The sequence below is a fragment of the Dendropsophus ebraccatus genome, chromosome 15 (assembly GCF_027789765.1).
Source record: "Dendropsophus ebraccatus isolate aDenEbr1 chromosome 15, aDenEbr1.pat, whole genome shotgun sequence".
NCBI lineage: Eukaryota > Metazoa > Chordata > Amphibia > Anura > Hylidae > Dendropsophus > Dendropsophus ebraccatus.
The window spans coordinates 9203968-9216223 of record NC_091468.1 but is presented as its reverse complement, the minus strand read 5'-3'; the positions used below and the strand labels follow the sequence as shown (position 1 = coordinate 9216223).

General features: G+C 41.3%; 1 protein-coding gene across 2 annotated transcripts in view; it reads left to right on the top strand.

Moving 5' to 3' along the window:
- LYPLAL1 (lysophospholipase like 1) overlaps positions 1-10253 on the top strand; it is a 35428-nt gene extending 25175 nt beyond the window's left edge. Inside the window, exons 3-6 of one of the 2 annotated variants that reach the window (XM_069955055.1) lie at positions 1676-1845; positions 2189-2356; positions 5504-5619; positions 8319-10253. In XM_069955055.1, coding sequence (XP_069811156.1) covers positions 1676-1845; positions 2189-2356; positions 5504-5619; positions 8319-8555 — 691 coding nt within the window. In that variant the 3' untranslated portion in view covers positions 8556-10253. The remainder of the gene's footprint in view (positions 1-1675; positions 1846-2188; positions 2357-5503; positions 5620-8318) is intronic. The other variant, XM_069955056.1, reaches the window with a different exon arrangement.
- Positions 10254-12256: the final 2003 nt, after the last annotated feature.

Here is a 12256-nt window from a genome sequence, read left to right as displayed (position 1 = left end):
CAGTAACTAACAACTATCGTTCTGTGTAATATGGTGAACGATTTCAGGTTAACAATTAACTATCTTTTCTGCAATCGTTTATCGTTAATCACAAAAAATTGCTTAATCTAATACGACTAAGTTCACACTGAGCAAATGTGGCGGAACTCCCGCCGCTCTCCACGCAAAGAATTGAGCAAGACGAATGCAGAGGCATGTGAGCCCTCTCATAGAGAAAAAGTGTCAGTGGCAGGCAGGAGAGTTCCGCAGCAGAATTCTGCCACGTTTGCTCAGTGTGAACATACCCCTACAGTAGCAGTGGCCATTTAAATACATTGCTATCAGCCACACATCTGTTTGTAAAGAGAGGTGTGCAGCCGATAACAGTAATTTTTTTTTACACCCGCACAAAAAATCCAATCAGCCAACATTGGAGCCAACGTTTGCTCGCTTGTCGGCTCTTCTTTGGCACTTTTTAAGGGGCAAATTATCGGCTAATTGTTAAATCTAAATTAAATTAGATTATGGTTGATGATCTTCAGTCTATCTTACATGATAGAGAAGAGAACTTTTGTAAGTGTGCCTTTACACAGAGAGGTCTATCTGACAGATTTTTGAAGCTAAAGCCTGGTATAGACTATAAACATAACAGGTCATAAAGGAAAGACTGAGATTTCTCTTTTCAAATCCATTCCTGACTTTGGCTTCATAAATCTGTCAGATAAATCTCTGTGTAAAAGCACCCTAAGGTTTGGCAGCCCTGGATGTCATATTTGAACCCTTCTAGCTGAGAGTGGAGGGGCGAGTACCTTGGGGGGAGGTGCAAAAGATATATTGATCTTTTGGTTTCTTTAGTTTTTTTTTTTTTCCTTTCTCTTATTTTTTGTTTTCCCTTATACTTTTTATTTTCTCCTTTTTCTCTCTGTGTTGTATTTTGTCCTATACTTTTGTGTGGTGGTTATTATGAGGTGTTGGAAGTTTGTAGTCATCGTTTAACTGATACTCACTTCATTTTTATTTTCTTATTATAGAATATACCTTAAAATCAGGCCACTTTGTTGGGCCTAAATCTTTTCATGCTTTTGCTCATGTTTGGCATATTATTTGAAGGTTAATGGAAAACATTTAAAACTAAGAAAACTAAGGAAAACTATTGTCGACTGATTCCTAGAAACCATGCAAAAGGGCCTTAAGGGGGGGGGGCTTATCTGCCCAAGAACCAAAAGGATTGGAACATTAACATTTAACATGCCTTATTTACTCTCCTCTTGCATCATTTGTTGTGGGTTTGGAGACCCCCAAACATATTGGATGGTCGTCTGGTTCCACCGAAGTCAGTGGCTTTAGCTGTATTATGTAATGTGTTTGGGGGCCTTAAATTGATAGTGATGTGAAAAAGTGTTGTAACCACCTAATGTAATATCACTATGCATAGGGCATCTTGTAGGAGAAGTATATACCCGATTAGACCCCGACGATGACCATCGGCATCCAAAAAATAGAAAACACCAGTTGGGTGTCCCGCCAAAGCTTAGAGGTTGAGAGGTGGTCACATGATACAGTTCCATGACTACAGTAGGTCAAGTAATGGGGAGGATTGTGGGCACCTTGGTCAGCACTTCTGGAAGATCAAGGCTTAAATATTTATATGCTGCAATAGTGGTATTGTGCTTAATATTCTTATTATTATCTCTAGACCATATACACCAATGATGGGAGGCATCTCCAACGTTTGGTTCGATAGACACAAAATCTCCATACACAGTCCTGAACATCATGAATCCGTAACTTCAATGTGCCAAGTATTAACAGAATTGATCAAAGAAGAGGAGGCATCTGGTATTGCAAAAAGCAGGATAATGCTGGGTAAGATCTGATCTCAGGCCATAAATCTCACTTACTCTTTATCATTGCCTCATTTTAGGGAAAGATGGTGTGTGACACGTTGGATACATGCTAGGGGGATATGGTTTTTTTTTCTGTACAGTTAACCAGTGTAATGGCTATTTACATATGGCAATAAGGGCCCTATTACACGGCGTGATAATCTGCCAAATGCGGCAGATTATCATTCTGTGCAATAAAGACATTTATTACGTTTAGACGTTTATACCAACCTAAAATTGTTGATTACATGTAGCGATGAGCGGCTGATGACTTTGTAAAAAACAAGTAATAAACCTTATACATACCTTTCCACAATTCATAGTGTTCTTCTACACGCCACAAGCCACTCAGCCAATCATTGTCCGAGATGGGACTGTCACTTCAGAGACTGGCAAACCAGGGGTCCATGGAGCCTCAGTCATGAGTCTTAAGACACGTCTGTCTTTTGGAGATCAGAGAAAGCTCAGGAGAACCACATTGGACCTGACAGGTTCCCTTTTTAAAGTGTCTCCAAATGTCTTATACTGTTAGAGGGTTTATGTGCTTGTTTAGTATTATACAGCAGGATTTTCTCTATTAAAAACTCACTAACAACACTAACAGAACCTGGAGGTCCAACATAGTGAGGGCAGCATACCACCCTATACATCTCAGAACCACTTACAGGCTACCGCCATCTCCCTGTTCGCAGCTGCCAGTCTAGTGGCCGTCAACTACATCTGCCCTCTGCAAAAGTCAGTATGTGTCCATGGCAGTGTGGGAAATCTGCATAAGTCATTGTTCTGCCCATACAACCAGTTCAGCATCTCCCAATTTCTTCCTCTGCCGCCCCCCCCCCCGCCCCCCATGTGGGAGGATAAGCTGCTGCTGAGGAGGTGGAACTAAAGTCAAATTTATAATTCATACAAAAAGTCTGAAACATTCACTCAATTATTGGCTGGGGCAGGTCAACACTGTGTTCTTTGGCTGACTGAGCTTGACTAATCTGAGCAATTTACAGTGCTGGAGAATATATTGGTGCTATTTAAATGTATAGCATAAAAAACTCTTGACGACGTATCGCAACCTCTTGGGTTTGTTTAAAGCTGGTTGTCGTGTGTCACTCATCTCAGAATAAGACCAGCGTGTTGTCTCGCCTATGAGTTCCATTATCAGAGCAGGCTAAGGGAACACAGAAGGCACGAGTCGCCAGGAGCGGACATAGCTGTCCACTGGGGGCACTGTGTATAAAACTGTGAAAAATATCGGGAACCGGGTTGCAGCTTAAAAAAAAACAAAAAAAACAGGCAGAATCACCGCTGAAAAGTTCGTAAGCTCACCTTGTCTAATACTGGCGGTGCTCTGCCTATAAGCTTCACATATGCATACAGTGTAGAGTGAAGATGCAGTACTCACCAAGTCTAATTCAGAAAAACTTTATTAGATGGTTAAGATCGTGGGATTAGAGACTCAAGGGCCGACGTTCTGCGCACCAAGTTTCTCGAGCCAAGAGCAAAGCATCCTACGGTCTAAAACTTAGCTGAGACTTCCTATTTTGTCTGTGATGATAAAGAGGAGGCTGTTGTAAAGTGATCTGTAAAGCATTACAGTTAAAGGGGTAATCCAGCGTTAGAAAAACATGGCCACTTTCTCCCAGAGACAGCACCACTCTTGTCTCCAGTTTGAGTTTACAACTCTGTTCTATTAAAGTGAATGGAGCCTAATTGCAAACCACACCTGAACTGGAGACAAGAGTCATGCAGTCTGTGGAACAAAGTTGCCATGTTTTTCTACCGCTGGATAATTCCCTTAAAGGTCATACCAGTAGATGTAGACAATAGACAAAGATCACAGTTAAGCCAACCCCTCCCTGTGAAATGACATTTTAGAGGTCACAGTATGTTCAGTAATGTTTCCCATTAATTTCAGTGGGACAGGTCCTGTCCATTATTGAATATGTTCCCCAATGTTCCCCTCTGACTTTTTCCAGTTCTTCCTACAACCCAAACACATTTTCAGTAGATCAGAGAAGATGTAGCGCGCAGCTGATAGACGATACCCTGATCCAAGTCGATTGGAATTAACTCATGGAACATTCCGGCTAGTCCCGCGCTTGTGTCATGAGAGAGAACTTTGGCTTCTGACAGGAAATTACCTTTTGCACTTGTGAAGAGTTTATGAAAAGCCGAAGACCACGTAGAGGACAAGTCATTATGTCAACAGGTTTTTGGAAGCCGTGGAGAAGACGACGCACATTATTCTCACCGCACAATCCCGACAAGAGAGACAGAAGCCCTTTAAGAAAGCATGTGTTTTATGCATCACGTCAATCTCGGCCCTGAAATACTATCTCGGTGAATCATAAAAATGTTGCCACAAACTATAAATATTTATTGAAATCACTGTCTGCAAAGAATTTACTACAGTCCATACCTTGGGAATACTGGCTCATTGAGTGATACGCTGAGGTTTTTATTATTTTTTTTATTTAATTTTTTTTCCGTGGAAAATTACATTTAAAGGGTTCCTTTTTTTGTGTTCTGTGTATGCGTTTAGCCTCCTTTTTGTAGCGTCCACCACATGAAAGTATCATTACTTAATATTCGACGCTGGAGGTGACTGCATCATAGAAGATTGTAAGTGAGTCATCCCCCTTGTATCTGCCAGATTGTGACTAACTGGGTGTAAAATGTAACTCAGGTTTTCTCAGAAGTAATGCGATTTCAATGGGTTTATTCTGCAAACCTACTTATGCAATTGGGCCTATAAAATGTGATGGTGCAGTATGTGAGAGTATGTATATAACGCTACAGTGGCATGACATTTTTAATGCCCCCTCTAACAGGATGAAAGTAGAGAAACAGGTGCGACATAAAAACGTATTTGATTATTTTGCAACTTTTTGTGAGTTTCAAGGGTATGGTAATTTTTGAACCCCAGCTTGCGTCTAGTCGAGTCACTTAGTAAATGTGTTTACGGTTCAGAGCTAAAATCTCCCAGCAACTTAGTGTATGGATGTAACTCAGGATCAGTACAGAATAAGTAATGTAATGTGTGTGTATAGAGTGACTCCACCAGCAGAATAGTGAGTGCAGCTCTGGAGTATAATACAGGATGTAACTCAGGATCAGTAATGTAATGTATATACACAGTGACCCCACCAGCAGAATAGTGAGTGCAGCTCTAGGGTATAATATCTAAATAACTGAACACAGCATCAAATCTGTACCAACAAATCTGCTGCGTATTTGTTGCGTATCTGCTGTGTATACGGTGTGTGGGTTTGTACCCTAAATCAGGATCAGTACGATAAGTAATATAATCTATGTACACAGTGACCTCACCAGCAGAATAGTGAGTGCAGCTCTAGGGTATAATATAACTCAGGATCAGTACGATAAGTAATATAATATATGTACACAGTGACCTCACCAGCAGAATAGTGAGTGCAGCTCTGGAGTAGGGTACATGGTGCTCGGGAGTAAACATACCGTTGAATGCCTCAGCTCCAATGGCAGTCCAGCATTTCTGCTTGAGAGCAGTATCTGGAAGTTACAGTCTAATTGAAAGTCGACATCACTTCACCATCTTTATCTGAATAGGTTGTGTAAGTTTCTTTGCACACTGTAGTATTTATTGCTGTTTTTCCTTCCATCAGGTGGATTCTCAATGGGTGGTGCCATGGCCATGCACTTGGCTTATCGGTACCATAGAGATGTTGCTGGAGTGTTCGCTCTCTCAAGCTTTCTCAATGAAAACTCTGTAGTATATAAGGTATCAGTCGCACATTAAAGAATATGTTTGTTTTTTTTCTTGTACCGTTGGTTGCGGATCCTAAGGTTTGTTGTATCACTCATAGATATATTATGGATGTCTTTTTCAGTTAGATTCAGCATTGAGTCAGTATTAAGGCTGGATTGAAACAGATGATTTTTTTTTAACATACACAAAAGTTGTGTTGACAACGTTTTTCTGTAACAAAAAAAACCAGATACATTGAATGGATAGGAAAAAACGTAGTGTGAACCCAGCCTAATATGAATACTTTTGTCCTTTTAAGAATAATATGATGACATAACTAAAGCCGGGTAGAGGTGTTAGCTATAAGCCCCTGCTCCCCACTAACACATACATCTGTCTAATCTCAGCGTGGTGATGTGTAGTTAAAAATTATAATGTGTTCTAATCATTCTGAAAGGTGAATTCATAAGTCTTTGTAATATATCCAATGGCAGCTTCTTCACCTTTGAGTAGAGCATAGATTCCCTTCACCGGCCTCTTTAAAATCCATTTAGAATAATGCAGTAAATAGTAGCCGGTGTAGGGAGATGCAGCTGCAGGTGTCTTTGAGACTGCACTTTGTAAGATTGAAGGGGGAGCAGAATTGTAGAGTCGTGATTGGCTGACGCTAAAGGGAACTATCAGCAGGTTAGATAAATCTAACCTGCTTATAGCCCCCTATAGTGCCCGGGACACTAAGGAGAAAGGTATGTCTCTTACCTTCCTCCTCGGCACCAGTCCCGCTCTGTTGGCGTAATCTTTGGCCGGGAGCACTGCCCCGCCCTCACAGTGTCAGCCAGCCCAACTGCCCCATTGATTATATTGAAGGAGTTTCAAGTTCTGATGACACCAAGCTTTGTAGTACATTACAGTCTATGGAGGATGTGCAGATATTACAGGATGACTTAGACACACTGAGTGTTTGGGCGTCCACTTGGCAAATGAGGTTCAATGTGGATAAATGTAAAGTTATGCACCTGGGTACTAATAACCCGCATGCATCATATGTCCTGGGGGGAGTTACTCTGAAAGAGTCGCTGATGGAGAAGGATCTGGGTATACTTGTAGATAATAGACTACAGAACAGCACACAATGTCAGGCAGCTGCTTCTAAGGCCAGCAGGATATTGTCATGTATATAACAGGCATGGACTCACGGGACAGGGATATAATATTACCGCTCTATAAAGCCTTGGTGCGGCCTCATCTGGAGTATGCCGTCCAATTTTGGAACCCGATTCATAAAAAGGATGTTCTAGAGCTGGAGAGGGTACAAAGACGGGCAACTAAACTAATAAGGGGAATGGAACATCTTGGTTATGAGGAGAGATTAAAAGAATTACATTTGTTTAGTCTGGAGAAGAGACGTTTAAGGGGAGATATGATTAACTTATTTACATATATAAATGGCCCCTACAAGAAATATGGGGAAAAGATGTTCCAGGTTAAACCCCCTCAAAGGACAAGGGGCACTGCCTCCACCTGGAGAGACAAGGGGGCACTGCCTCCACCTGGAGAGACAAGGGGGCGCTGCCTCCGCCTGGAGAGACAAGGGGGCACTGCCTCCGCCTGGAGAGACAAGAGGGCACTGCCTCCGCCTGGAGAAAAAAAGGTTCAATCTCCAGAGGCGACAAGCCTTCTTTACCATGAGAACTGTGAATCTGTGGAACAGTCTACCCCAGGATCTGGTCACAGCAAAAACAGTAGAGGGCTTCAAAACCGGCCTAGACAAGTTCTTAGACCAAAATAATATAAATGCATATGTATAGAACCTATCGCCCCTCCCCCTTCCCTGTATCCATCCCCTCCTTGGTTGAACTTGATGGACATGTGTCTTTTTTCAACCGTATTAACTATGTAACTATTTTCAATGGACGTATCTAACCTTCTTAAATTGGTGTGAAATTCAAGTAGAGAATTCTCTAATGCCTATAGTTAGCTTAGGGGATATCCATCACCTGATTATTCTGTGCTTTGTAGGGATATGACCATTAGGAACACCACTGAACCTGGAAGTGGAGATCTCGTGCCCCAAACCCCCATTTAAGTAAAGAGCTTGTTTGACATGTGCTCCATTAAATTTCTTGGTCTTGCCCTGGCCCATAGATATCATGTCTTATGACTGCTCCATTAAAAATGCCCCCCCCCCCCCAGTATTTTGACCCATAGGGGTCCCAGTGGTCAGAAACTACCAATCAGACACTTGTTACCTATCCGGTTCAGTACAAGGCAGCATACTAATTACACTTCATTCTTCCCTAAATGTCCAAATAAACATATATTTGTATATCACTAGGAAATAGTTATGTAGGCTGGAGCGGCTAGTCAGAGGTGGTGACATGACTTGGGTTGGGGGCTTAATCTCAGATCCAGCCAAGCCTCTTAAGACAGCCAAGGATGATGTCTTCTGAGTGGTGGGAGGAATCAAGGAGCTGCTGAAATAACACCACACTGAAAATGAAAGGAATATACAACTTCTTGTCAGGGGTGAGTGGAGCAAGTCACACAGTAGCTACAATAGAACAATGACAGCTAGCAAAAAAGGCAGGAATTAATAGAGAAAGTCCTCCGGTAAACTATACAACTTTTCATCATACAATGAATTATCCAGATCTACTGAAACCACAGAGAAGCCCCTTAAATATTGTACTTTTGTTATCTACTCTTCACCACTCTTTCCCCATCTTCTTCAGGAACTTGAAGCCCCTCAGCAGAGCCTACCAGAGTTATTTCAGTGCCATGGGCAGGCTGATGAGTTAGTCTTTCACCGGTGGGGAGAAAAGACTTGCACACGACTGAAAGGTCTTGGCGTGACTTCATCTTTCCACAGTTTCCCAAATCTTTTTCATGAACTCAGTCGACAAGAATTAGAACAGTTACGCTCTTGGATTCTAAAGAAATTGCCGGAGGTCACAGAAAACGTGCAGTAAAGCAGCAGAAGGAACGTAATAAATGTTTGTAATCGGAGAGAAATTGCATTTGGTTCGGAGTCTCTTTTTAGGGAGAGCTTTTCCACTTTTTCCATGTCTTGATTTGTTTATGACTCTTTATTTCTTGTGAAAATTATTTTTTAATCCTATTTGCTTTAGATTAAACACTGAGAAGATATTTGAGATGTTTGTATATATTACTACTGTATGTTAGTAGTGTCGTCACTCGGTTGTTCACCTTGGAGTCTCTTCAGATCCAACCAAGGACTTCATCTGCATGGAGTTTGTGCACATGTTTGTGTTCTTCAGTTTCCTGCCATACTCCAAAAATATACAGATTAGGGGGCGGTTATTGAGACCAGCATAATTGTACGCCGGTCTTAAATAAAGCCCTATCGGCATTTACCTGGCCCAGTTTACTAAGAGGCGCACGCCTCTTGCCCAGAGAGTTACATCTGTTTTCAGGTGTAAACCATGATAACGTAGACGCGTTAAAAGCCACGCCTCCCCCCGCCTTGCAGCACCCTTCCTGCCAAATCTGTGCCTTTTCTGTGGTGTATGCCAGGGGCGCAACCTAAATAAATGTGCCCCATAGTGTTGATTTCCTATGAAGCCCTAGTGTGTTGCAGACTTCATTACAAATAGGGACGTCATGACCAGTCAGGGTCTCAGTGCTAAGACCCCCACCATTCTCTAGCTATAGCCAGGAGAAACAGCATGTTCCCCTCCCTGTCTCATTGCTTGTTCCAACTCATTGCAGGAGATGGGTTTCTTTTTCTGATAGGTCTCTTAAGTGTTCGTTTAGCGAATTACTAGCAGGGATTTTTTTCATATAAACAATAGACATTTAGACGAAAACATAAATCACTCCAAAATTATGATGGTAATATCAGCTCAAAAGATGCAATCAACAACATACAAATGATTTTTTGTTCGACACTTGATCATTTCCACATTTACACCAGAAAATTATTGATTAAATTTTAATGATTGAATGATTTATTGCACAAAAAATGGCCTGTGTAAAAGCATGCTGCCACACCCTTCTCACAGCTATAGCTGTAACTCTAATAATTATCAGATGTAATTTTATCTAACATTAGCTTTTTTTAATACATTTATGCAAAATATTTATAAAAAGAGGGTTTTCGAGAACTGATGGTTGACCCCTAGAATAGGAGATCTGTCTCAGCCATTGATTGGGCACTTTTGTGTTGCAAGACCAAAAAAGTGCTATGCAGAGGGATCGGGCTCTTGTAGAATGGTGAGAGATCATGGCAGGTGAGTTCATACATTTTTTATTTATTATTTTTACCCCAGCCTGGACTTTCATTGTAAAAGAATGCTACGGGCAACCCAAGGAGAAACACGTTCCTTACCATTGTAAAAGCAAGGTAAGCAACGTGCAGCTGACGCACACTATGCCGATAAAGCACAAATACCTTCAGAAAATGGGTTTTCCAATTAATATATATTTATATCGCTAAACTTAATAAAATGAGCAAAAATGGTTATTTTAGAAGTTTTGTTAATTTAAAAAGAATCCAGATGTTTCAATGAGGAAAACTGATGATGTGATAGAGAGGAATAAATAGCACACGTTGTATCAGTGAGGGAACACAGTGTAAGAGGAGTTTAGATTTTACTAAGATTTTTGGTTTGTGTTGTCATGTACGCTATAATTCATGTAAAGCATTTGGAGGAAATGGAAAATAATTAAATGGAAAAGAGTAGTAAACAGATTGGATCGGCTCATCTCACCTTTGTTCTATTTTGAACTCACTTGGACCAGCCGTCCGCGTAAAATGGGGGCAGATATTACGTTAACGATTACGTTACCTGAAGGAATGTAATATGTTGAGGAAATATTCTCTAATCACCCTCCCGCATTCTTACAAGTTTCGTTAAATCATAATGTTTAACCCCATGATGACCAGTAGACTACTTGGCGTTATTTCTACTCTGCTACGGAGACACCTTTGTTTGTATACTTTTTTGATCACTTTTACAGAACATTGTACTATTGGATAGAGTTCCAGAAACTTTGCAATATATTAACTTTCCGAGAACCCTACCATCTTCTTCCTAGGATAGATTCCTTTTTTTGACATATCTTCCTCCATGACTTCCTATCTCTTGTTTTTGGATCCTGAATCCCAACACCTGCTATATGCTAGTTTTTTTCCATCGAAGACAGGCGTCCCTTCTGTTCTTACTGAGCAGTGCCGTATAGGGCACTAATTCAAGAAGGCCAAGTAGTGTAGGATTGAACTAATTTCTTTAGAGTAGAAACCACTTAATACGTGTCCCTTCAGACTAATCGTGGACTATACCAAACCTTTGTCTATGACATCTATATTTCCTAATAGAACATAACGAAAGAGGGCAATGTAGCAACAACTTCAATATTTTTATATAAGTCCAACCATGTTATACAGGTGCCAACTGGAACTGGGAATGAAATCTGCATACTGTGTTGTTCATCGTTGACAGTGCTAACATTGGAACACCCTGATCTAGTCTTAATCAACACCATCCTGTCACTTGATGACATAGTTCTGAGGTGGAGGCCAGGGTGTCTCCCTTATGAACTCCCAGGCAGGCAGTACATCATTGGTGTGCAATTTTAAGTACAGCAATCCTTGAAAAAAAAATATCAACACAAAATGAAAAATGCAAGGGATATTAGATTTTTTTTTAATATCACATACAGGAATACTCATATGTGGTCGTGTCCTCATTCCTGTCCATACAGTGGAGTATTCCTGCTAATAAGGAATTGTTAAGGGGTTCTACCACAGCAATGGCTGGTGATTTTGCATCACAGTCAACCCCTATCTCCACTGACATAATCTGTTGGTGGTCAGTCGGGAGAGCCCTTCTACACTGATGACCCTCTATGAGTGGTGGCCGGCAAAAGTATAAGGTGTATGGAGACTTTTAGTGGGAGGAACTACAGGCACAGATACCACAACACATTAAAATGAGGTTGATTAAAAGCAGTTTCATTGGGAATGCCCACTGAGCTTAGAACCTGAAGTTCCACAAATCAAGCAAACTCCATTGGGAATTATAAACAGTCCGTATGCTGTTGATCCGCAATTGCAGATAGTATAGGGTCCATTCTATAGTATGGGCAAATGCACATGACTGGCTTCCACAGTTTGTACATATGCTCAAAATCCATACTGCAAAAATAATAATAATAATTGGACAGATCTACTTTTTGTACTTCTATTGTGTCCTTGGTCCATAACTAGGGCAGCCAGCAGTTGACACTCTGGGCTATCGTTGCCAGAAGTTATTCCCACCTACTCTTTTTACCTTGCACCTTGCTTGAAGATAACTCCACTTCCTGGTTTCCTCGGTGGTTGGGCTCCTTAACTGTGGTTGATCCCCTTCATCTGCAGCACTAGGGCTGGCATCAGCTCTGCTGGTCTGTGCTCTGATGTTCTGTGCTGGACCCAACTACAACAGTTCCCAACAACTCTGCGGCACTGGGAGTTGTCAATGGGGTGGATTACTGCCAAGATAAGGTGGCTGGCAGTAATCAACCCGGCCACCTCTGATAACACAAGAGAGGTGGTTGGGAACCTAGACAATGGGCTGTAAACACATCAGAGGGCCTAGCAGGAAGACACAGCTACAAAGGTAATAACCAATTGCAAACCTTCTTAACTTTTAGTTACCTAATGTTTCAG